Source organism: Neoarius graeffei, chromosome 4, assembly GCF_027579695.1.
Source record: "Neoarius graeffei isolate fNeoGra1 chromosome 4, fNeoGra1.pri, whole genome shotgun sequence".
Taxonomy (NCBI): domain Eukaryota; kingdom Metazoa; phylum Chordata; class Actinopteri; order Siluriformes; family Ariidae; genus Neoarius; species Neoarius graeffei.
In genome coordinates this window covers 109986454-110012971 of record NC_083572.1, presented here as the reverse complement: position 1 = coordinate 110012971, position 26518 = coordinate 109986454, and the positions used below count along the sequence as shown (strand labels likewise).

The 26518-nt window shown below is 42.9% G+C and overlaps 1 protein-coding gene across 3 annotated transcripts in view; it reads left to right on the top strand.

The window, feature by feature from the left end:
* The first annotated feature begins 3204 nt into the window (after positions 1-3204).
* The window catches only part of ube3a (ubiquitin protein ligase E3A), a 32167-nt gene continuing 8853 nt past the window's right edge, over positions 3205-26518 (top strand). Inside the window, exons 1-7 of one of the 3 annotated variants that reach the window (XM_060920170.1) lie at positions 3205-3334; positions 18011-18104; positions 18227-18305; positions 18719-19032; positions 19131-20365; positions 20461-20605; positions 25115-25320. In XM_060920170.1, coding sequence (XP_060776153.1) covers positions 18304-18305; positions 18719-19032; positions 19131-20365; positions 20461-20605; positions 25115-25320 — 1902 coding nt within the window. In that variant the 5' untranslated portion in view covers positions 3205-3334; positions 18011-18104; positions 18227-18303. The remainder of the gene's footprint in view (positions 3335-18010; positions 18105-18226; positions 18306-18718; positions 19033-19130; positions 20366-20460; positions 20606-25114; positions 25321-26518) is intronic. The other 2 variants (XM_060920171.1, XM_060920169.1) reach the window with 2 other exon arrangements.

The window sequence follows — 26518 nt, the reverse complement described above, 5'->3', positions numbered from 1 at the left end:
CCCCACAGTCCAAAGACATGCAGGTTAGGTTAACTGGTGACTCTAAATTGAGCGTAGGTGTGAATGTGAGTGTGAATGGTTGTCTGTGTCTATGTGTCAGCCCTGTGATGACCTGGCGACTTGTCCAGGGTGTACCCCGCTTTTCGCCCGTAGTCAGCTGGGATAGGCTCCAGCTTGCCTGCGACCCTGTAGAACAGGATAAAGCGGCTAGAGATAATGAGATGAGATGAGATGGTGCGATTTGTTGTAACACATGACCTCATTTCTGATTGGCTAGAACCATAACAAGAGCCAATGGAAAGGCGAGATACAATTTCAATCCATCATCATTATCCTTATCGTTATCATTATCATGCCGTTCCACTGGCTTCACTTAATGTGCCGAAAATAGCTTAAGTGAGGTCAGAGGAGCAAATCCAAGAGTGTTCACTGATTGTTTTGTATTAGTATAAATACGGAGGTGATTATAGGAAATCGTGCGTGCTGATTGGTTAAGAAATTTAGACTTTTATTCCACAAAGGTGAAGTGAATATCGGTGAATAATAAGTGAGATGAAGTCGAGGTCGCGGTTATTATTCACTGATATTCACTGAGCCTGAGGTGGATAATTGTTTTATAGTCTGAATTTCTAGACCAATCAGCGCATGCGATTTCCTATAATCACCTTCATATTTGTATTAATTCTCGATAATCACCTCGAGCAACTCAGCAAAATGACGGCCAATCGCTTCGTCATCGTAAGTGAGGAGGAATTACAAATGATGAAAGAAAATGTTGTTCCGAAAAGCACTAAAGGTGTCAAAGAAGTTTGGTCTAAAACTATTCAAAGGGAAGGTGGAATTGGGGTTTATTTTATAAATTTCAAAACAAAGGATTTTATGTGACTCGGTGTAGATAAGTGACACAAGTCTGCGCCGCAAAGTTATTACATTTACAGATTTACATTTACAGCAGAAAACTTTCTCATTGGGGGCGGCACGGTGGTGTAGTGGTTAGCGCTGTCGCCTCACAGCAAGAAGGTCCTGGGTTCGAGCCCCTTGGCCAGCGAGGGCCTTTCTGTGCGGAGTTTGCATGTTCTCCCCGTGTCCATGTGGGTTTCCTCCGGGTGCTCCGGTTTCCCCCACAGTCCAAAGACATGCAGGTTAGGTTAACTGGTGACTCTAAATTGAGCGTAGGTGTGAATGTGAGTGTGAATGGTTGTCTGTGTCTATGTGTCAGCCCTGTGATGACCTGGCGACTTGTCCAGGGTGTACCCCGCCTTTCACCCGTAGTCAGCTGGGATAGGCTCCAGCTTGCCTGCGACCCTGTAGAACAGGATAAAGCGGCTACAGATGATGAGATGAGATGAACTTTCTCATTGGATATTCGCATCAGCTCTGATGTGTGACGTCATGTTGTCTTGACAACCATGAAATATCGCAAACCATATTCAACGCTCAATCTTCATTGGGTAGAGTGACGTAATACATGTAGGATAAGCGATATGCTAACAATATTGCATGCTATCAAACCAAATGAATGAAATCCACTCAAAGGGAATAGAAAACGTTTCACGTTTCATGTTCCATCGAAAAAGTGTCCTGTATGTATAATAATTAACAGTTATTCCATGAAATCGAGTCGTACATGAGCTGATAGCTGATGAGGCGCTTAGCACCGAGTTATCTGTAATCCATGTACGACAAGATTGAGTGAAATAACTGTTTTATTCTATCCACATTCACAGAGCATTTTTATTTTTATTTTTCACAAATTTGATCAGTAAAAACTTTCTACAAAATGTCCGACAAAATAATTTTTGCTTAGAATGTAAACAAACCGGCGAAATGACAGGAGCAATTTGTGAAACATGCGATAATAATAATAATAATAATAATTCTAGCCCTATGATGACCTGGCGACTTGTCCAGGGTGTACCCCGCCTTTCGCCCGTAGTCAACTGGGATAGGCTCCAGCTTGCCTGCGACCCTGTAGAACAGGATAAAGCGGCTACAGATAATGAGATAATAAATCACAGGGCTGACACATAGACACAGACAACTATTCACACTCACATTCACACCTACGCTCAATTTAGAGTCACCAGTTAACCTAACCTGCATGTCTTTGGACTGTGGGGGAAACCGGAGCACCCGGAAGAAACCCACGTGGACAACATGCAAACTCCACACAGAAAGGCCCTCGCCGGCCACAGGGCTCGAACCCGGACCTTCTTGCTGTGAGGCGACAGCGCTAACCACTACACCACCGTGCCGCCCCCATCAAATACTTTTATTCCATATTTTGTTGCTTTTTTTGTATTTTTTGGAGTTTTATTTTAGAGTAGAGTTTTTATTTCATCTTCGGTTGGTTCAGCAACACGCTCCATTTTGTTTTTCTCTACTTACGTTCTATGAGCTGATACCCTAGTTGTAGAGTAGCCAATCAGAGCGTGCGATTGCGCATATCCAGTGAATGTGGCGAGAATAACCACTGATATTCACTTCACCTTCAGAGAATAATTGTTAAACGCGGTAGTGGAAAATGGAAATGCTTATTCTCAGATATTCCAATACTCACGTGTCAATAAACAAACAAACAAACAAACAAACAAACAAACAAACAAACAAACCTAATTCCTTGTCTTGCTGTTTTGTGTGTTTTTTTTTTTTTTTTTGTATGTACGATAAAGGGCGGCACAGTGGTATAGTGGTTAGCGCTGTCGCCTCACAGCAAGAAGGTCCGGGTTCGAGCCCCGGGGCCGGCGAGGGCCTTTCTGTGCGGAGTTTGCATGTTCTCCCCGTGTCCGCGTGGGTTTCCTCCGGGTGCTCCGGTTTCCCCCACAGTCCAAAGACATGCAGGTTAGGTTAACTGGTGACTCTAAATTGAGCGTAGGTGTGAATGTGAGTGTGAATGGTTGTCTGTGTCTATGTGTCAGCCCTGTGATGACCTGGCGACTTGTCCAGGGTGTACCCCGCCTTTCGCCCGTAGTCAGCTGGGATAGGCTCCAGCTTGCCTGCAACCCTGTAGAACAGGATAAAGCGGCTAGAGATGATGAGATGAGATGAGATGTACGATAAAAATATTCTGTAGCCTGTATGGAATCGATGACATTCCCTTTCCAAGATGGCGCTGCGTTTGACGCGTCCCGGCTTTCAGAGCCATACTTCCGGTATGAGTCTTATCGCGCTGCATGCTGGGACGCGCTCGGCGTTTCGCTTCTCGCTAATCAAGATGGCGGAGAATATTTTGTTGAGGGACTGGAGTTGAAGCGCAGAAGCAGAATTTGGATTTGTGGGAGATTGTGATGTTGAGCGGCAGGATTTATTCACCCCGAACAGAACATCTGCAGAAGTAAGATGTCAAAATGAGACCTTTTGTGGTTGAGTGTAAAAATCTGACGCCGTGTAAAAGCGTGCGGGCTGTTTTTTCCTCTCTCCTGCGGGTTAGCTAAGTTGGCTAATCAGCGAGGTTTTGCTAGGAATGCCAAGGATGGCGTTTATGTAAAAAAAATATATATATGTATGTAAACTTATCGGAAGGGGGGTTTGTTTTGTATTTGGTAAAGATCGCAAGGAAAAAGATGGCGAGAAAATTGTAGCTAGTTCCTTGGCTTGAAAGCAGAGGTTGCTAACACCTGATATGCTAGTTAGCTAGCTAGCTAGCTAGCTAGTTGTTTGCTAACTAGCCGCTTGGGCGCTTGTTATTTTCCCGTGTAAAGGCGCTGACAGCCGCGGCCCGGGGTCCCTCTGTCTCTGCGACTCAGCCCTGCTTTCTGGGAACCGAATTGAGGATTCATATTCAATCTTCCAGCTGCTTCTGTGGAGGTTTTGTGTGTGTGCGCGGCTGTTGAAGTGTTTATGCACAGTCATACCCCCGTGTCCTCCACGGGAATCAGCTTACAGCCCACACACACACACACACACGGTGTCGCAATGAAGGGGTGTGTGTGTGTGGTGGGTTTCTGCACACACTGTTGTTGCATTTTTATTTATTTATTTAAATCCGATCCTGTCAGTGGAGTGTCTCACATGTTTCCAATTCTCATACCTTATGACGTCACAATTCTAATTTGCATATCCATGAAATAGTTTTTCATCATTTGCGCGGAAAGATTTCCTTTCTACGGAAGCCGAGAGAGGCCCTTCATATAATCCTTTTTTTATTCACCTTATTATCCCGAGATAATGACATAATTAATTCGAGATCTCGAGAAGACAAAACCGTTATTTCGAGATCTCGAGAAGACAAAACCGTTATTTCGAGATCTCGAGAAGACAAAACCGTTATTTCGAGATCTCGAGAAGACAAAACCGTTATTTCGAGATCTCGAGAAGACAAAACCGTTATTTCGAGATCTCGAGAAGACAAAACCGTTATTTCGAGATCTCGAGAAGACAAAACCGTTATTTCGAGATCTCGAGAAGACAAAACCGTTATTTCGAGATCTCGAGAAGACAAAACCGTTATTTCGAGATCTCGAGAAGACAAAACCGTTATTTCGAGATCTCGAGAAGACAAAACCGTTATTTCGAGATCTCGAGAAGACAGCTGAGAAATGGTTCATTCAGGTGCGCCAAGAGACTTGTGATATGCTGACTTTGGGGCTATTTCTCATTCTGTATAGACGCAACTTTGGTCATTAGAATATGTCTCTCTCAAGGCGTCGTGCTCTGTTACATGTCCGCCAATTTCTAAGTCTTCGTTGTCTGACCCACAGGGGTCGCAGCTCTGCTAGAAATCTCAGCTGTTTTCTCGAGATCATGAAATAATTTTGTTTTTTCGAGATCACGGAATAATTGTTTTGTTTTCTCGAGATCTCGAATTAGTTGTGGTGTTTTCTCGAGATCCTGAATTAATTATGTCGTTATCTCGGGATAACAAGGTGAATAATAAAAATTATATGAAGGGCCTCTCGCGGCTTCCGTACCTTTCTGTTAACATGCCGAAGTTTATTATTTTCCTACATCGGCACGCTCACGTATGGTGAGTTCAGACCGAAAGTGGCGTGACATGAGAATGTCAAAGCAACCACGAGTTATTGTTTGTTTTCTGTGTCAGAATAAAGTTGAAATTTGGGCAGTGAGCTATGACGCGGCTTGAGAGAACAGTCTTGTAAACTTTGCTTCTGTTCCCAAAGTACAATGAAGAAGTTGCTGTTAATTGCATTGGCGAGTTTCCGAGTTATTCATGACGTGTCCCTGTTTGTTTTTGTTTGTAAACGATATTATGGAAAAACAGCCGGATCGATCTTCATGAAACTTTCAGGATAGATGGGCATTGGTCTCAAATAGAACCTCCAACATTTTGAGGGTCATCTGGTCAAGGTCACCAAAAAGGTCAAAATCATTTTTGTTGTGGCTCCTGCCTCATATAGCGGCGCTAGCCACTACGTCATCGTGCTGTAAGGATGTAAGTGTAACGATCACGCACTGCGCATGCACATACACATGTTCTGATTAAAATGGCCGTTGCGTGTATCCAATTCGGTTCACCATTTGAAATAAATGGACTAGACTAAAGAAATCGCTTTCAGACATGTTTATGCTTATTACACAGGGAAAGTGCGTTCCTCTGAGCTCTAGCACCGGGCCATTTCCGGGAAATAAGAGTTTGGGTCATGGTGACAGCGTGTGTATGTCAGCCTCGGTTCGGAGGTTTCAGTTTCAAAAACTGCAAGAGTAGAATAATATAAAGCACAGACACTTGGTATATTTTACTTCTGTTATTTACTTATTTAAATTGTTCATTTTTGGATTGTGCTTCATTTTTATGGCTCCTGGCTCATAGACTAAATATATATGCTGTATTTACTGTATGAACATGAGATCAGAAAACTTTTATTTATAAGCAGCGGCTACATGGACCCACGGGACTGATTTTTTTTTTTTAAGTCAACATTCATAATAAGTGTCCTATTCCTTCGATTGCTTGCGTTCTGATATAAGCGAGAGCGGGGGGGATGCGTAAGTGAGCAGTAGCTCACAGTTGATCTTGTTTTTGTTTTGTTTGTTTAATGAGGAATGCATACATTTCATTGGCTCAAAACACCAACATCAGAATCAGAATCAGAATCCTGTTGATTAGCCAAGTATGTTCACACGCGCAAGGAGTTGGTTCCAGGAGTTGGTGTCTCTCTAGTGATGGTGTGTGTGGTTTCTGCACACACGCACAATTACATTTGATTATTTGATCAGTTACATTCATGAGCCACTAAACTTCAACCACGACCACGGATGCTTTAACGTCGGCTAAATGCAAAGTAACATTAAGAGCAAGGTGAGTGAGTGAGTAAATGTGTCCTATAGTACAAACTGCATGCTGAAATTTGACGTGGCGCTTAGGATCAAGACCAAAGTTACACGACACCTAACTTTTAATTCATTTATTTTCCTTCATTTTTTTTTTCCTTTCGCATTTGAAACATTTCACTAATCGGTTGGAACAAAGATACGACCACCAGTTGACACGTCTGCTTACCTCACGGCTCTTTTTAAGTAAAGTTTGCGAGATGAAGCATTCCGTTCCAAGCGATCTTGTATCTACATATTTCATCTATGAACTTTGACAAGACAACCAGAGTGAATTTTGACACTTTTGCCATATTTGGTCTGAACGTACGATCACACCACGTCAATTTCACCTGCCGTTAGATTTTTTTTTTTTACTGATTAAAGTACTACATGGCATACTTTTTTTAAAAAATCCGTTTGTAGCTACATGTATTGCTCTGCGAAACTAGTTCCTGTTCTCACTTACGTGCCGGCAGCTAACAGTCGTTCCCTCACCAGCCTCTCGTTTTTCTCTCTCGCTAGTAATGATATTGATAAGATGACAAAACAAAAATGCAGTGTATCATGTTACCAAGAAAACACAAAAATTGCCAACTCGTCTGTCCTGAAGGTGTCAGAGAGCTTGGTTACAGTTTTTTTTTTTTTTTTTTACTGTCACTAGCTGCTTGTTCCTTAAAGCTCATAGGCAACGGTTTTAATTTTATGCACATTTGAAACTTTATATGTTAAAAAACCCTCTGTAATTTTCTTCTGGTCCCAATAAGTATTGTTAATAAGTAATAATTAAAACAAGTTAGTGCGGATCGCGGCGAATTTCTGTTCGGCAATTTTTGTGACCACTCGGCGCGTGACGTCATTCAAGACAAACCAACCGCTTGAGTTGAGTCCACTTCTGTTTACTTACATTGCCATTTGGCTTGAGTGCAGACGTGCGTTCGGGAATTTCCAAAGAAAAACCCCCATGCCTTATTGCTGTGCAGTGAACTGTAACAACGGGACCGGTTCAGGAAGAAGCTTTTACCTTTTTCTGAGAGAGGAGAAGAGGCGGAGCAAGAGGATTGGCTTTTTCCGGAAGAGGAGAAGAGGCGGAGCGAGAGGATTGGCTTTTTCCGAAAAAGGAACAGAGGCAAAGTGAGTGGGTTGGCTTTTTCCGAAAAAGGAGAAGAGGGTTGGCTTTTTCCAAAAGAGGAGACGAGGCGGAGAGAGTGGATTGTGCGCGTGAAACAAAATCAAGCAGTCAGAGAAGAAAAGGAGCAGCAACGCTCAAGCAAAAAGGAGAAGTTTGGAGGTAAACATTTTTACTTTTGCTTGCAATTGAGGAGTCAAGAATCCTGAGGGATCCTGTACAATCATTGTGGAAATGAGACAAAGGGATATTTCCTCGCTTAGAGTCGGCTATAAATAGTATAATGCCACGGATGGCAGGCTAATGTGGCCTACCGGCGCACTGTCCAGTAATCGTTCCCTATATCCACTAGGGAGGGCGGTTTAATTATTCTTCAAAAGGGCTCTTATTTAGTATTACAACGAAAGTAGGAATTTATCATAACTACCAGGATAAATTGTTTGGGCGCGAGTCTTGTTGAGGTCCGGGGTCACCGCGATCAGAGTCGGCCGAGTCGCTGTCTGATTCCGAGGCCGCACGGTCAAACCAGTGAGCCACATTCACCGATTGCTTCGCAACGGCCAGAGGTTCATACATATACGGTTTCATCTCTCGATATTCAATTTGGAGAGTTCCTACTTCAAAATCACTATCGCTTTCAGACATTTTACACAACCTCTCACGACCAAAGTCCGTACACGTGTGCTCGGTTCGCAAGTAAACACAGAGCTGCTCCCAGTCTGTTTGGCTTGAATGACGTCACGACGACGGTCCCCTGGCGGTGAAAGTGCGTAAACAATGTAAACAAACCTTCGGAAATTGGGCAAAACAGTGTATTTTAACCTTTTTATTCAATTTTAGGGTGCAAATTAGACACCAGGAAGATTGAATTCGCTTTTTGGGTCGTTCTTCTAGACCAGACCTGGGCATTTTACGGCCCGCATCCGGCCCTTTGGTTCATTCTGACCGGCCCGCGTAAGGTTAATTAGAAATTACAAAATAAACGTATTTTCTGATTTTACCTCATGCATGGACTGAATGTGCATTGCTTTTATTTTGAAGTTGTGTTCAACAAAAATGCAATGTGCGCGACATGAACATGACATGAAATCCCACGAAACCTAATCCCGCGATAACTACTTCCGTAATTTGTCCAGACCAACCACAAACTTGTACGTCATCCTTCAAACGGTCCAGCCAATCACATCGTGTGACGTCACCAGCAGGCGCCGGAGCCCGAGCCGATCTGTAGATCTGATACCTACACGAGCAGGTCACAAAAAGACTTTAGCCCCCAAAATGTCCGCAAAAAGAAGAAAGGTAGATGCTGAATGCAGGGCTTTCAACAAAACATGGACTGCTAAGTATTTATTTACTGAAGTCAGAGATGAAGCCGTGTGTTTAGTTTGCGGAGAGCAGATCGCCGTGTTCAAAGACTACAATTTGAGTCGGCATTACCAGACGAAGCACGCTGAGAAATACCGAAACTTGACTGATGCTGAAATAGCACGGACATCGTAAGCTTTGCTGGCTAAGCTAGAAAAGCAGCAAGGCTTTTTTACCAAGCGTCACACATCCAGGGATGCAGCAACCAAGACCAGCTTTGTGCTTTTCCACAAACTCGCTAAAAACAGTAAGCCATTCTCGGAGGGGGAATTTGTGAAAGAGTGCTTGGTGGACTTGGTGCTTGATATTTGGAGTAGAAAGACAATATTGTGATGTCTTTATTGTGTTTTGGGGTGAATGTGACTGAAAAAAAATGGTACAAACGTTCACATTTTGTTAACCATTGTTTTGGGAAATTTGATTGAATAAATGACTTTTTTTGTAAGGCAGCCTCGTTTTTTCCATACTCTTACCAGTCTTAGCAGCTTGTAAAAACAATGTTATTTACTGCTTTAGATAAAGAAATACAATTAATATTATGCAGAATTTAGTTCAGCCTTTTGGTCCGGCCCTCCACAAAATTTTCTGTTTCTCATGTGGCCCCATGGAAAAAATAATTGTCCATCCCTGTTCTAGACAATAAAGTTGATATTCTACATTTCACCTCCAACCATTGCCTATGACCTTGAAGTGTTAAATAAAATCTACTTAGTTACAGAAAAAGGAAACATCACCATTTAAACAGTATGTTTATAAAACGCAAGTCCCTGTTACTGTAGAAACTAAAATTAAAATGAGCGCATTAATATAAACCTGCACTGCTGTCAGAGCTGCTGTTAAAGAGAATTAATCAGCATCTTCTGACCAATCAGAACGGTGTGTCTCAGTTGTCTTTTTTTTAGTTGATTCAGTGTTATAAAAGTTAAAATGATGCAGCGTTTGCATGAACTGTTCAGACTCTGAGGAACATATAGCAGAATATAAATGAAATAGAGACTGTGACTAAAGTCGCAGTAATTTGTGCTAGCTGTTCCAAAACCGGGACGTCTGGTCACCGTACCCTATAGATCCGGAACAGTAAGAGAGATTGACGCTTAGTGAGGAAAAGTTGTGCCCTGCCGCCCTGAACAAAATGAAACAAACTGATTGATTGAAAAAATCATGAAAATTGACAGTTATAAGTGACTGGAAAAAAAAATCTCGTTTTTCATGGATCATTCCGGATCAGTGATCCAGATCAGCACCAAAAGTCAGAGCAACGTACTTCAGCCTAGAGGTATTCTTCATGTGAAGTTTGGTGAAGATTGGTTGAAAATTAAGGGAGAAATAGCATTCTAAGTAACATTAGGATGATGATGATGATTATCAAGTAGAAAGATCCTGAGTGAGAGGAACAATCTGTGCCAGCGCTGCTAACACAAATTAACACTACCCCCCCCCCCCCCCCAATTCCATTATTGGCTACGTAGTTCTACTGTCAGTCACGTAGTTCTCTGTCGCCCGAAAATGTTTTCAATCCTACATTCTCCACTACTGAATGTAAACTTCAATCACCATGGTGATTTCTTGAGCCTGGATTGAATCGGAAACGAAGAATTGAATTCACGCATATCGTACTGTACTCTTGTTTGGTGGATTTGACACAGTGAGATGTTTCCGTCCATCAGAAGTCCGTGGTTAAGGCATAGGGAGGGAAAGTAATCTCATCGCCCCTTACTGGATGCGTTCAAACCTCTATGGCAAAATGAATGGGAATATCTTTTCAAAAAAATTACATTTCGGGTTACACTTCAAAGTTAAGGCAATGGCTTCCATATGTTGTGCATGTCGGGCAGCTGTATCGATCCTGGTGATCATACTTTATTTTTTCCACCGATTTGAATCGTTTTGAATGTTTTTTAATAAGCTAATCAAAGACTACACGGACCCGACGTCGCATACCTGACGTCACCAAGTCTAGCGCCTTTCCAAATCTGTGTACACTACCGTTCAAAAGTTTGGGGTCACCGTTCAAAAGTTTGGGGTCACACTTTTATTTACCACCATAAGTTGTAAAAAGAATAGAAAATATAGTCGAGACATTTTTCTGGCCATTTTGAGCATTTAATCGACCCCACAAATGTGATGCTCCAGAAACTCAATCTGCTCAAAGGAAGGTCAGTTTTATAGCTTCTCTAAAGAGCTCAACTGTTTTCAGCTGTGCTAACATGATTGTACAAGGGTTTTCTAATCATCCATTAGCCTTCTGAGGCAATGAGCAAACACATTGTACCATTAGAACACTGGAGTGAGAGTTGCTGGAAATGGGCCTCTATACACCTATGGAGATATTGCACCAAAAACCACACATTAAAGGATATGGGACATGGATTTTTACCTGGGTATAATTATGTATAAAGGACATAAGAAATGCCATCTAAATCACTGCAGGGCGTCAAAAATGTGAAAATCATCACATTATTCAAGTTTTTTTATACATCAGCGTAAAACAAGGATTCGTTAATGAGCTAGGTGGTCACGTGACCCGTGACGCAACAAAAACTTTCCAAGGAGCCAGCGCTTGGGAATCTAATGTAAACAGGTTACCGAAATGGACACCATCGACAGTGACATTCCTGATGTTTCACAGAGATGTGAAGTTAGACCCTATCAATTCGAACCGATAGCTGGGAATTCACATGAACATGGATCTTGTCTTTACTCTGACGGGTCAGATGATTCTGAGAGTGAGAGTTCATTCAGCCCTCATGAAACTGAGGCCAAGTTTACATTAGACCGTATCTGTCTTGTTTTCTTCGCGGATGCACTGTCCGTTTACATTAAACCGCCTGGAAACGGCGGGAAACGGGAATCCGCCAGGGTCCACGTATTCAATCCAGATCGTGTCAGCTCCGGTGCTGTGTAAACATTGGGATACGCTGTGCTGAGCTCTAGCTGGCGTCGTCATTGGACAACGTCACTGTGACATCCACCTTCCTGATTCGCTGGCGTTGGTCATGTGACGCGACTGCTGAAAAACGGCGCGGACTTCTGCCTTGTATCACCTTTCATTAAAGAGTATAAAAGTATGAAAATACTGCAAATACTGATGCAAATACTGCCCATTGTGTAGTTATGATTGTCTTTAGGCTTGCCATCCTTCCACTTGCAAGTGGTAAGTGATATGCGCTGGGATCACACACACAGCGGCTCAGTCCCGAATCACAGCTTGTGCACTTCACTCGTGCGCTCTGTGAGCTGCGCAGGGCCGGAGTGCGCACCCTCCAGAGGGCACTCGCTGTTCAGGGCGGAGTGATTTGAAGCGCAGGATGCCTGCGGAGCCGAGCGTATCCGTGTATTGGCGTTGCTGTGTGCACACTAATCGTTTTAAAAACGTTAATCTGATGATCCACTGATACGGTCTAATGTAAACATGGGCTGAAAGCGGTCGGCTCAATAACACTTCCTGGTAAGTTAAAAACAATTCTGCTCAAAGGCTAATGATCTGTTGAAAGAAGTATTATTTTTGTATCATACATTGAAAATTCATCATAGATCTAGCTAAAGTCCGTTGCAAGCTAGTTTTTTTTTTTTTTTTGCTGATATTTTTCGAGATTGATTGAGATACAATGCTTCCAGAGTCCGAGATGAAAACATTCAAAATGGCGAAATGAGTCAGAATTATGATAATCAATAATTGATACACCCAAAATTATAATACTAATCCTTACCTCGGCTTTCAGTCGCTTAGCGCAGAGGTCTTCAACAGGGGGGTCGCGAAATCGCACCGGATCACTCATATCAACAAAAATATTCCTGCCCTGTCCCCTGGCCTCTGTGGAGGGATGCAAACAGCGCGGCTTTCGGCGGATGCCGCCTTTTTCACGGCTGAATCGCGCAGATCCGATTTAAAAAAAAAAAAAAAATAGCGATATTAATTCATGAAACATGAAGTATAAGGATGAGAAAAAAACAGTTTAAATCGGGAAGCTGCACACATTTGTGCAGCCTGGCGCAAATGTGCGCAGCTTCCCAATTTAAACTTTTTTTTTTTTTTCTCATCCTTATACTTCATGTTTCATGAATTAATATCGCTCAGTACCTGAGTATTAATGTTGAAAGAATCCTCAGTGAAATGGTCCGAACACAGTTTATGGGAAACAGTAGGGGCAAAGTTTTTTCAACAGGTGTTCTGTAAAGTTATCCTACCTCTTGGATTTGTCCTACCAAGCCTACTGCGCATGCGCGAAGCCTACTGCGCATGCGCGAAGCCTACTGCGCATGCGCGAAGCCTACTGCGCATGCGCGAAGCCTACTGCGCATGCGCGAAGCCTACTGCGCATGCGCAGGTGAGCCCACACTTTCCTCAGCTTCGGGTCCTTGGGGAATGCAAAAAAACTTACTCCAGGGCATTTCCCATTGGAATTATTGCAACCATAAGCAGCACAATACACCATGATGTCCAATGTATGATGTCCAATGTACTTTAAAGACTATAAAAACAATTTTCTTGTCATCCACTTCTCCATTCATCTACCCGCTTGTGCTGTGCCCGAAAGTTTTTGTTACGTATGATCACGTGACGGCGGCTCTTCCGGTTGCAAAAAATGCATATCGGAAGTCGAGCAGAAATGCCATATAATCATCATGAATATAACGATTTTGATGAATTTAATAGATGATTTTGTATTTGTTGATGCAATTAATTCATATTTTTAATGAAAAGAAACTGATATAGCGTGCATTTATGTTTCATGTCCCATATCCTTTAATGCTGTGTTCACACTTGTACCGGTACGAAAGTGGTATAACTGTATCGATACAAAGTATACCGGTACAGTTTAGCGCATCTGTCCACACTACCGAGAAATGTTTGCGGTTTTCTTTCACGGTAGTTGAAATGCGCGGGCGCGAAATGTTTCCGTGGTTACCAAGTAACTTCCTTCCGAGAATATATGGCAGATGAAACAACGTGTGTGCTTTTTGTTGTCAGTGTACAGTCTGTATTTCTGGTGGTCATTTATTCAGTCGAATCGTATAAAACGCGCGAGGCAGTTGAGAAAGAAACAAACGAATCTCCGTTCTTCACTATTTTATTCAGCGAAGACATCGATTGAGGTGTGTGACTTTGTGCATTATGTTTGTATCGATACAGAGCCGCTTCATCTGTCCACACTACAGCGAAGCGCTACAGTACCGATACTGTACCGGTACAAAACCCATACATTTGTGGGTTTCGTACTGATGCAGTTATACCGCTACAGTACCGGTATAGTTGCTAGTGTGGACAGGTGTTACAGTACGAAAGTAGTTTCCTATCGGTACAAAATCCCTAGTGTGGACAGGGTATTTAGCTAGAATAGTAATTTACCACATTAGCAATGTATAGAGTGTATTTCTGATTAGTTTAAAGTGATCTTCATTGAAAAGAACAGTGCTTTTCTTTCAAAAATAAGGACATTTCAAAGTGACCCCAAACTTTTGAACAGTAGTGTACATGCAACTCACCTGATTCTTTCAATCCAAATCCGACGTTGTTCGGGATCCTTTGGGAAAGTAAAAAATTTGCAACCATTTGTCTCTATACACAGATCTTCCTGGTCGTGGGATAGCTAAGCCTACTGCTGACGTAACATGAGCGACTCTGACTAGACAGTTTGGTTGTAGTACGTTTCTGACAGGTTAGGCGCAATTTCGATCTTTTAAAAGACAGCAGATAATCCCAGCATATTTTTTGGGGGTGTACAAGTTCCACGTCATAACTTCGTGGGATTTTTTTTTTTTTTTAAATTGGGTCTATGGGATTTTCAATAGTATGGCTCTCGGCTTAGGAACGCTACTACTAGGATCGCTGTGTTTCACTTTCCCTCCCTATAGACCCTTTTCAGTCACGTGACCTTCGTAAACGCGACCACCATTTTGGACATGTAGCAGACTTCGGCTTGAATTGGTTTGAATGCGAGGAAGGCGACAAACGGAGAACATACAAGAAAAAGGAGCGAGATGCAGAAAACACCTTCGCTATCCAGCGACGTAGGGCATTTACAGGGCGAGCAGAGGGAGAAATAACAACAGTAACGACACATTAGCAACGTCGTACAGAAATAACGGTTTATGGCACAGACCCTTTCGGTTCTCGCTCATCTAGCTGCTACAATGACTGCTTAGACTGCAACAATAATACCTAACACACATTTAAGTATCCGTCGTAAAGACGTGAAACTCGTCGAGTGACGAGTGTGTTCATTGATAAGCTAACACAATCTAAAAGTAGACATACCATCACACTGCCCTGGCGCTGTGTACAGTTTACCTTCTATGGTTTGTGCACTCACTATTTGCCATTACTTTCTCCAACCGCTGTTAGAGATTACAGGGAACGGCCTGGATTTAAGAGACAAATACATGTTCCTCTTGTTTTGAACACTTAGCCCATGTTTACATTAGACCGTATCAGCGGATCATCAGATTAACGTTTTTAAAAGCGATTAGTGTGCACACAGCAACACCAATACATGATTCGTCTGCACACAGCAACACCAATACACGGATACGCTCGGCTCCGCAGGCATCCTGCGCTCCAAATCACTCCGCCCTGAACAGCGAGTGCCCTCTGGAGGGTGCGCACTCTGGCCCTGCGCAGCTCACACAGCGCGCGAGTGAAGTGCACGAGCCACGATTCGGGACTGAGCCGCTGTGTGTGTGATCCCAGCGCAGATCACTTACCACTCGCAAGTGGAAGGATGGCAAGCCTAAAGACAATCTTTTTTTTTTTGTTACACAGTCAAGAGAGGTGTCGGATCACTGGATCCAGTGTAAATAGCTGCCGGAGCCAACGCGCGAGGTTCCGGAGCGCGCTCCGGCTTGCTCCCCCTCAAATTAAGCGCTGTTTGTAGAACACTGCCTCTGATCTGTCCTACAGTCTACCAACAGCAAAGGAACACAACGCTAGCTAATGTCGTTAGCTAATAGCTACTACAGAAGAACAAAGAGGTTACAATGGGTTATTTTAGCCTATTTGGTTACACACTCGCCGCCACAGAATGTTAACAGCAATGTAATGCCTTTTCTGGCTAATTTTATTCGTCTTACCTCCAACAAAGTGGTCACTACACAAGCGCTGGTATGCCGAGGGCTGCCAATCTGTTAATGGCCGCTATCCATCTTCTCCGTCGGGATCCGATAAAATGATAACCCTTGCCTTGTTTGTTGATGTTACTACATCCAGGTGCACAACAATATAGTGGCATGATGGAAGTCTTGCTGAAAATAAACACTTTCTTTGCTGCCGTTCCTCAATGCTGGCTGTGGTAAACTACTGGTAGTACACGTCCAAAATGGCGGCCGCGTTTGTCGTGACGTCACGTGAAAAGGGTCCATAGAGATCTTGCAGTCACGTGACCGGAAAGTACACAACCCCCATCTTGTCGGTCAAAAACACTGCTGAATACTGCTGCACTCGTGTACAGAATGGATCAATTTCAACTGACGGACTACATGGCTCATTTTTCTAATGAACAGATAACTAGATACATGTCTAAAATAAACGATCTACAGATTTGTGACCCTTATGGCTTACCGGACGGAGTTTTCACGACCGGATTTTGAACTGCCAGCGGAATACCCGGACGTGTATGATTACCTCATTAACTTTCCCTCGCTGTTCAGTGGTGAAGCACTGCGTGCTTATAGATCTCTGGACAGTTTTCTTTACAGAAATTCAGGATTTGTCAGCGACTCATATGTGGCATCTTGTAAACAAGAAAATAATCCTCATTGAACGGGTAAGTCACTTAAGTATTGAGTATAGCACTGACCAGCCGATAATAGAATAAGGAAATTCCAAATCGTCCGTCTTGTTTACATGGATCTGGCGTTGGAGAGGTAGAGGCTTGGCAGTGGAGGTTTGAGTAGCTGTTTTCTGAACTTAGTCAACAGGCCGGCTCTGCCTGTAGCCTCGCTTTTGCTTCCGCTCCCGGCGCCGCCTCCTTCGCTTTGCTTCCAATAACAATCCACGGAGACCCCACTGGTCTCGTTGTCTCGTCCGGAATGTTTTTTTTTTTTTCTCGTCCGGAATGTTGTGCATGCGATGGAAATTGCTACAAACCGTCATTTTCTGCTGGAAACCAATGTCCAGTAAGTCCATACGGTTGTAGTGGATATTGAAGTCCGGTACAGACGAACAACACGCAAAAATACACACAAAAAACGTGCACAGGTAGGGAGAGCTTGTAGCCGCAGCCGTTGGAGTAGAATTGTATATAGTAGGGTTTTCCAGAAGAAAAGGTAGAAGTAAAAGCAGAAGTAGAACCAGAAGTAGAAGTAGAAGGCGGAATATGGCGTTTGACCGACACGATGGTGTCTGTCACAATCTGGATCGGCTGTGACGTCACATGCAAGTGCTCCATTGGAAGGTCGTCAGATCAAATCCCAGCATTGCTCAGCTTCTGCTGCTCAGTTAATGTGATACACTCACCAGCCACTTTAATAGGAACTTGTTCTTGATTCTAAGATTCCTATTCTTGGCTACAGGAACCCAATGTGGTTTTCTGTTGCACATTGAGATGCTTTTTTGCTCACCATGGTTGTAAAGTGTGATTATATGAGTTACTATATCCTTCCTGGCAAAGAAGCTCGAACCAATCTGTCCATTTCCCTCTGACCCTCTCTTATCAACAAGGTGTTTGTTTCCACCCACAGAACTATCACTCACTCACTCGATGTTTTTTGTTTTCCGCACCATTCTGTGTAAACTCTAGAGACTGCTGTGTGTGAAAACCCCAGGAGATCAGCAGCTTCTGAAATACTCAAACCAGTCCATCTGACTCAAACCAACACCCATACCACAGTGAAAGAAAGTCACACTTTGAGATCACAATTTTTCCCGTTCTGATGTTTGAACATTGTGAACATTAACTGAAGCTCTTGATTTGTATCTGCGTGATTTAATGCATTGTACTGCTGTCAAGGGATCGGCTGATGGAGAACTGCAGAAAACCGCAGGCGTAGTATTTTGCTGATCAGTGATTGGTCCTTGCAAACAAGAAAAATGGAGAAATTGTAAAATAGTTGAACCTTTCCATCCAGAAAGCAGGGCAAAGGAATGGTGGGGGTGCTAATTTTTGCACACTGGGTTGTAAATGTGTTAGGAATGCTTTTCAGGCTTGTTAAATATTATTGAATGCTTCACTGATGAATTTATTTTGTGTCTAATTTAACCGTGAGATGAATACCTACCGTCTTTTTATCTGTTGTTGCCATTCATAGGAATCAGAGGAGCGATTGCTTGTAGATCGGAATCGTCAGTTATTGGCGTAAATGTGTGATCGGTGATCGTCTGAGCTGATCAGTGATGCAAAACGTGAGCCAGTTGTATTTGTACCGAAGTACTTACGATTCTACAGTTCATCCTCCAAATGCAACTTCAGAATGAAAAGTTGTGCAGTTTGGCGCAGAGCTAACTCAACCTCTCATCGTCAACAGGATTGTTTCCTGACCACGTTTTGTTCTCTCTAGAGTTCAGAGGAGGAGTCCAGCTTTGGAAATTTTAAGCAAGTCTAATGTAAGTATCTGCTTCTATATTTTCACTTTATTTCTACTGTTTTATTGCCAAAATTGGATATGCGTGGCATGTCGAATGGTGTTTTATCTGTCAGTCAAATACTACGAAGCCAAAAGGCATCATTTCCTGTCTTTCATGGCATCAGGTATAAATAACGCATGCAGCTAGCATGAAAGATTTCCCACCAAAGCCATGCTGCATGCGTGTTGGCACATAAACAGCATCTGTTACAGTAATCATCCTCTTTATAAAACTAGCTTTGGTCGTGAAATCAGTGCTTAAGCTTCTCTGGTCCTCGATTGTCTCCGTCATCCTGGAATGATGTCCAATCTGAACGTTCTGGTTGCATTGTACAGGCTCTCAGTTTCGAACCATACTAATCCAGGGCTGTTCGGTTTGAATGTGTGCTACAGGAAGCGAGCGGCTGCAAAACATCTAATCGAGCGCTACTACCACCAGTTAACCGAGGGCTGTGGAAATGAGGCCTGCACGAATGAGGCTTGTGGCTCCTCCCCAGGTTTCCGGCGCATGGATAACAATGCAGCGGCCATCAAGGCCCTGGAGCTGTATAAGAATAACGCCAAACTGTGTGATCCCCATCCCTCCAAGAAAGGCGCCAGCTCGGCTTTCCCAGAGAACAGTGCCAAAGGAGCTCACAACTTTTCAGCTTGCAGCAACGGAAAGATGAACCACAAGGACCTGCCTCCCGCCAGGGAAGACTTTAGAGGCAAGTCTAGGATCTTGGTTTTGCTTTTTTTTTTGTTTGTTTTGTTTTGTTTTAGTTTTATCATGCTTGTCATGTTTTTTTTTTTTTAAACATTTCAGATTTGAATTACTTGACGGAAGAGAAGGTGTACGACATTTTGGCTGTATGCGGTGAGACGGAGGACTACTCGCCTCTGATCCGTGTTATTGGGAGGGTGTTCTCAAATGCAGAGAGCTTGGTGCAGAGCTTCCGCAAAGCCAAGCAGCACACCAAGGAGGAGCTGAAATCGCTGCAGGCCAAAGATGAAGACAAGGACGAAGATGAGAAGGAGGCTGCCTCAGCATGTGCTGCCGCTGCTATGGAAGTGGACCCGGACGCGGCATCTTCGAGTGAAGGAGCATCCGGAGACAACGTCCGGAAGCCTGTGGAGGTTTCAGTGGACATTGAGGCGGTGCGGAGAGTTTACGACAGGTTGCTGTCCAATGAGAAGGTGGAGGCGGCCTTCCTGAACGCGCTGGTGTACCTGTCGCCCAACGTCGAGTGCGACCTTACCTACCATAACGCCTACGCCGCCGATCCCGACTACCTCAACGTGTTTATCATCGTGATGGAGAACAGCAACCTGCACAGCCCTGAGTACCTGGAGATGGCACTACCGCAGTTCTGCAAGGCCATGAGCAAGCTGCCCCTTCCTGCTCTAGCCAAGCTGGCACGATTGTGGGCGCAGCACGGGGCGGAGCACATCCGGCGCCTGCTAGAGACCTTCCAGCAGCTCATCACGTACACCGTTATCAGCAACGAGTTCAACAGCGACAACCTTGTGAATGAGGATGACGGCGTAGTAGCAGCCACCAAGTGCCTCAAGGTGGTCTACTACGCCAGCATCCTGGGGGGTGACCTGGACATCGGGCACAGTGAAGATGAAGACGATGAACCCATAGCAGAATCGAGTGAGCTCACGCTTCAGGAGCTGTTGGGTGAGGAGCGTCGCGCCAAGAAAGGTCCCCGCGTGGACCCACTCGAAACGGAGCTTGGCGTACGCGCCTCAGACTGCCGCAGCCCCCTCGTCCCTTTCGACGAGTTCATCAACGAGCCTCTCAACGACGTGCTGGAAATGGACAAAGACTACACCTTCTTCAAGGTGGAGACTGAGAGCAAGTTCTCTTTCATGACCTGCCCGTTTATCCTGAACGCTGTCACCAAGAACTTGGGCCTCTACTATGACAACCGCATCCGCATGTACAGCGAGCGCAGGATCACGGCGCTCTACAGCCTGGTGCAGGGACAGCAGCTCAACCCTTACCTGCGACTCAAAGTGCGTAGAGATCACATCATCGACGACGCGCTCGTCAGGGTGAGTCCTCAGCAAGCTAGCTATATTTTACAACACCGAGAGAGAGTGGAGTATTTCTGAATATTTGAGAGACGTGTTCATGTGTGTGATTCCAGCTGGAGATGATCGCCATGGAGAACCCAGCCGATCTGAAGAAACAGCTGTATGTGGAGTTTGAAGGAGAACAGGGTGTTGATGAAGGAGGTGTTTCCAAAGAGTTCTTTCAGCTTGTAGTAGAGGAAATCTTCAATCCAGATATAGGTACTCGTCAACAAAGACCTTTTTTTTTTAATTAACAGCAGAAACGCACATGATGTCGATGCACCAACATTCAGCGAATCAGAGGCCACGGTTTACAAAGTAACCAGTTTCCTCGCTTTTTATACGTCCTTTTTAACAGAGTAATGCTGTTTAGGATGTTGTAGGTTTAGGAGCTGCTTGTAGCACTAAAATCCTTTATGAATTACTCTTGAATTTAAAAAAATAAAGTTTTAAAATTGGTATAAATCACAATAAAAAGGGTTTCTCCTGTTTGGAGCTGCTTTTAGTGTTCAAAGTGTTGAGTTTACTTTTGAACTGGAAAGGATAAGTCTTAAAATATGGTAAAGAACACTTAAAAACAAAAAGAAACAATTTCTACATCTAAAGTTCTAGAATTTGTTAGTTAGGCCAAGAAAAAATAATTTCCTATTACATCTTGAAAAAAAATAGGGTGGGTAGGTAGGTCTTTTTATTTTTTTTTTATCACACAAAATACCGGGTAGGTAGGTTTTTTTTTTTTTTTTTAAATAAATTTTAGGTGTGGGACAAACAGTGGCACATAGTGCGGCCCACAACGAGCAAACTTACCCCGTCTTCTTCACAGAAACAAAAGCTCTGCCGCCCGCCATGAGCACTTGGAATGCATTATTTGTCACCTTTGTTGCCTCTACTTTTGCGTCCTCGTGTACTTTTAGTATTTTTGTTTTGATAGCTAACATTTTTTGAAACTCCGGCTTCCGTTTACATTCAAATGTCAGTGCCCGCAAGCTGGAGTTTCCCGGAAAGAGGTCATGACATCAGATTGAGGCCGTGAGAAATCAATGAGTGTTTCTTGTCCGATATATGCGTTTTAGAATTAGTCACTTGTCAGATCGACAATATTATGCAAATCGTAATGCAGATTTTTTTCAAAATTTATTGTTGGTCGGCGAAAATACATTTTTTTTTAAACATCTAACAAAAAAGTCTAGGGTCGGAGCATTTTTTTAAACGGTCGGTCGGGTAACCGGAAACAAACAATTATTTTTTCTTGGCCTTAGGAGCTACTTGTAGTGCGAAAATACTTTTATGCTCTTAGTCTAATTTCTAAAATTAGAATAAATCTGGCAGATTAGATCTATTTTTATTTTAGTGTTAAATTATTGTTAAAGCTAGACGGCCTATCGATTTCATAAAATCGGTGAAATTTAGTTCGCTCTGAAATGTGATCATTGTGATATATGTTTATTTCTGTAATATCTCAAAATATCAGGCCATTCTGTAGCTGGGAAGTTATTTAATTTGAGGGGATTAAAGCAAATAATGTGCATGAAATCGCTCGCTTCGCGCAGTCGAGCAGACAGAGGAAGTCCGTGTGCGCATGCGCAGGTTTACCTCCTTCTTCTTTTGGGTTTTACAGCAGCTGGCATCCACAGTGTTGCATTACTGCCATCTACAGGTTTCCCTTTGAGCGTGCACTGACAGTTCCATCATTCTGTCGCTAAATGAACAGCTGATCACACCGAGGTGCTCGCTGAGTGCCCATATTTATTAGTTTGGTCCTGCGTTTCCTTTCCTTCGTATAGAACATAACATCTTTTCTTCTCGCTTTCTTTCCGTTACTGTAGTCACTCTCTCATGTTTCATTCGCACACTCACATCCTCCATTTTTCTCTCCTGTTTCAAATTTGTATCCCACAATGCCTTGTGTGAACAGGGAAAGCCCACCACGTGATGCATGACGTAGTATCTTGAATCGGGTCATGGTGAAGCAGGAAAAAATAGCGGAGAATTTAGGGCCACGTGGAGATAAATTCATTAATTGTTCTGTTTAAAAATAATAATAAAATTGGAAGTCTGTGATTTGAATTCAGTAGCTTTCGGTCACTAAACAAAAATAATTGGGTGTCGGGAAAATTATTTTTATGACCTACACTTGAAAAATCGGAAAGGCAGTCTAACTTTAAACTAAATATTTGCGTTAAAAGAATTTAAAAATTCAGGATAAAAGCATAATTTAAGATTTTCTGCATATGTTAGGAGCTACTTTTAGTGCTAAAATACACATGAATTGAGAGTCCTAAAATGGGTGCAAAAAACATTAAAATAAAAAAAGAAAACATTCCTTCTAAATGTACTTGTTAAAATCTATTTTAAGGGCTAAAATATGTATGAATTACTCTTGGAGTGAAAAACTGAGTCCTAAAATTAAGATAAAAACACATTAAAAAAAGTTTCTCCTGAGTTTGCTTCTTAGAATCTACATTCGCACTACAATGCACATGAAATACCCTTAGACTGGGGAAAAAAATCTTACATTTCGAATAAAGACATTAAAAAAGAGAAAAGTTAAAATGCTTGTGAGTAAACCAAAAAGACACGACTGTTTCGACTGCAAGTCTTAAAATTAGAGTTAAAACACAATTTAAAAATGAAGAGTTTCCTAAATTTGCCAGTTAGGAGCAGCAACTTTTCACTTTGAAGGTTTTTAATGAGAACACTGGTTGGTAGTTTGAGTGTGTTTTGGGGTGTGGCTTTGTCGTAATCATCAGTAATCATCTCTGCAGGAGAAGTGAATTTAGAGTTCACCAGGTGAATGTAGAAAGTCTTGTTTACTGATATTGTGCCTTATGTTAAAAAAAAATCCCCCCATAATTAACCATGAGGTAACATTCAGGAATTGAAAGTGGTTAATTGAAGGGCTGGACGATATGATGATATTGATACCCCACTCACAGTACACTTTTCTGAGACATTATAGCAGATGCCCCTTTTCCACCAAAGCAGTTCCAGGGCTGGTTCGGGGCCAGTGCTTAGTTTGGAACCGGGTTTTCTGTTTCCACTGACAAAGAACTGGCTCTGGGGCCAGAAAAACCGGTTCCAGGCTAGCACCAACTCTCTGCTGGGCCAGAGGAAAGAACCGCTTGCGTCAGCGGGGGGGCGGAGTTGTTAAGACCAACAACAATAACAAGACCGCGAAAGATCGCCATTTTTAAGCGACGAGAAGCAGCAGCTGTACAAACGCTAAGTCATCCATTATTATTATTGTTGCTGCTGCTTCTTCCGTGTTGTTTTTGCTTCGATATTCGCGCCGAGGTTTATGCAAACGTAGCGACGTAATGACGTATACAGTGACGTAATGACGTATACAGCGACATAATGACGTGGCTTCTCTTAGCACCGTGAGCTATGGAAAAGCAAACTGGTTCTCAGCTGGCTCGCAAGTTGAACGAGTTGTGAACCAGCACTGGCCCCGGACCAGCCCTGGAACTGATTTGGTGGAAAAGGGGTATGAGTGGAGCTCCATACTTAAGAGAAATGCATCGACCTGATTTTTGATGGCTTTTGAGACTGTATGGTGTCCATACAAACAGTGAAAGTGTCCCACCACAGGGAACCTGATCGTAAGTGCAAGCCAACATATCTCATAAACACTCGACCACCAGACAGCAAAATTTATATCGTTATTTCCATAAGATGGATAGATTTTTATCCAGCACTTATTTTTAATTTGCTGTTTAAAAAATATGATTATTTACTCATACATTTTACAGATAATATTCATGACAGTTTCATATAAAACGAGTTAAAACAGTTTTATTAGTCCACTCGCTTGTTGGACAGGTGACAGTTTGTGTCGTGTAAGGGTGATAGACGGATGTACAGTGCAGGAAGAGTTTTATTGAAAACACGTTCGTAAATGTAGACAAAGGCTGAGTGGAAAACCAGGCAGTGGTGAAGTGAGGCTCAGACAGGATATCAGAGGGATCCAATACTCACAGTCCAAAAACACAAACAGGGTCAAAACCAGAACTGAGACACAAAATACAAGGCTTTCACAAAGTCTGTGTGTTACTCAGAGTCCTTATATAAATGTCTGCGCTGTGATTGAGCTCTAATCAGGAACAGGTGCATGGGGATTAGTCCTAATGGTGCTGTGTGGATGTGAGAGATGAAAGCAGACAGCTGTGTGACGTATGGAGTGTGATATTGGATGGTAACTCTACAGTAGTGGTGTAAAGTGAAGGCGCTGGTTCACTGCTGTCCCCCAGGCACCCAGCAGAGTCGCACCATAATAAATGTGCTGGTGGTGTTTCTGGCGCAAAGAAAGGAATAAATATGTACCGTAACTGCGATGTGAATCTCATTATTGGGCTCACTGTCACAAGGCAATGCAGTGATTTTATTGAGGTGAGAAACATGACACGACACAATTTGATGGTTCGTTCATGGTGCTGTAATATTATTTATTATTATTATTCTATTTGGGGTCCAAAAATGATTGTGTGTGTGTGTAGACCATCTTGATATATTTGTTTAAAATTAAAGTGCTTAATTTTTTTATAATTATGAATGGATAAGAAGTTGCTGCGATGTTGAAGAAAAGTTTACTAAAATTGTAAAATGTTACTATTTTTTTCTTGTGTTCAGTGTTAAATACTTATTTGTTTTTAATTCTGAAAGTTATTAATTTTTGCAGCTAGTTAAAGTGGTCGTATCTCACGCATGTTCTGTCCGTGTTCTCTACAGGCATGTTCACCTACGATGAAAGCACAAAGCTCTTCTGGTTTAACCCCTCGTCATTTGAGAACGAAGGCCAGTTCACGTTGATCGGGATCGTCCTGGGCCTAGCCATCTACAATAACTGTATTCTGGATGTGCACTTCCCCATGGTGGTGTACAGGAAGCTCATGGGGAAGAAAGGAACTTTCCGAGACCTCGCTGATTCTCATCCGGTAACCCTGACTCGGCCGTTTCTCTTCTGTTTACTTCTTTTTTTTTTTTTTTTTTTAAAGGAAACGAGGATCCTGTGTGGCTAAACGTAGCAGACCGGCGTCATTTTTACTAGCTACATCTCAAACAGTTTAAAGTTATACGTCTCCTTAGTTCAAGAAAACGTCACCGCGTCAAAAAAAGTGGAGTATCTATCATGCGTGTCCCTGTGAATGAGCGGTTACTCTCGAAATGACATTAGAACGAGTGCATTAATATAAGCCTGCGCTACTTAAAAAAATAAATCAGCACCTTCTGACCAATCAGAATTCGGCAGCGATAAATGTGGGATAAAAACGAAATAAGGTTGAATAGCTGTACAAATTGTACAGGGTCAGGCTTTCGTCTAAACGGGGGAACAGGGGCACTGCGCCCTCTTACTCTCGGCGTGCGCCCCCTTACCGACTCCGTGAAAACATCCCAGCAACACTACGTGACAATGTGTCTGATCATCAAATACGTTATAATTGCTCCAAAAATATTCCAATCATAGTAGATACACCGCCAGACGGTGCAAAAACAATCCGAATTGGCGTTTTCCAGACTGAGGCGCCATGTTGTTTAGTTGTTTACTTGTCGCGGCTGCTCTCGCGAGATTTGACATGGGTTACATACAAGGTCAGCTGACTTGTAGAGCGAGATTTCTCGAGACTGAATGACCTTTCACCCACCGGCGCGGGAGCTTTTGACAGAAGTAGTTCGCGAGTTGTTTTTGTTGACACTTGGGCATTTAAAGATGTCGTCCCGCGGCACGAAGCGGAAGAAAGCCAAAGACTGTCCGGGGCAGAAGAAGATTACTTCTTTCTTTTTCAGTGTTGACAGACAATTTGTTACAATTTCCCTCTCAGATAGCCTCAGAATGTCCCATTGGAGCATTTTTCAAAGGCTTTGCACGGCGGGGGGGGACAACCGGCACCATCCCCCCCCACCCCCCCCCCTCGCCATGGTGAGCGCCCTCATACTAAATTTTTCTAGAAAAAACCCTGAGGGTTTTAAACCAATTTTAAAAAGGTGCAGTAAAAAGATGTATATTTTTGTAATTTTCAAGAAATTGCTAAAAAATTTACCCTTAAAAACACCAGGCTGTATGAATATGCAGGATATGCTAATTAGAAAATGCCCCCACTTACTCCTGTTATCTTGGCTAGCTAGCTTGCCGTC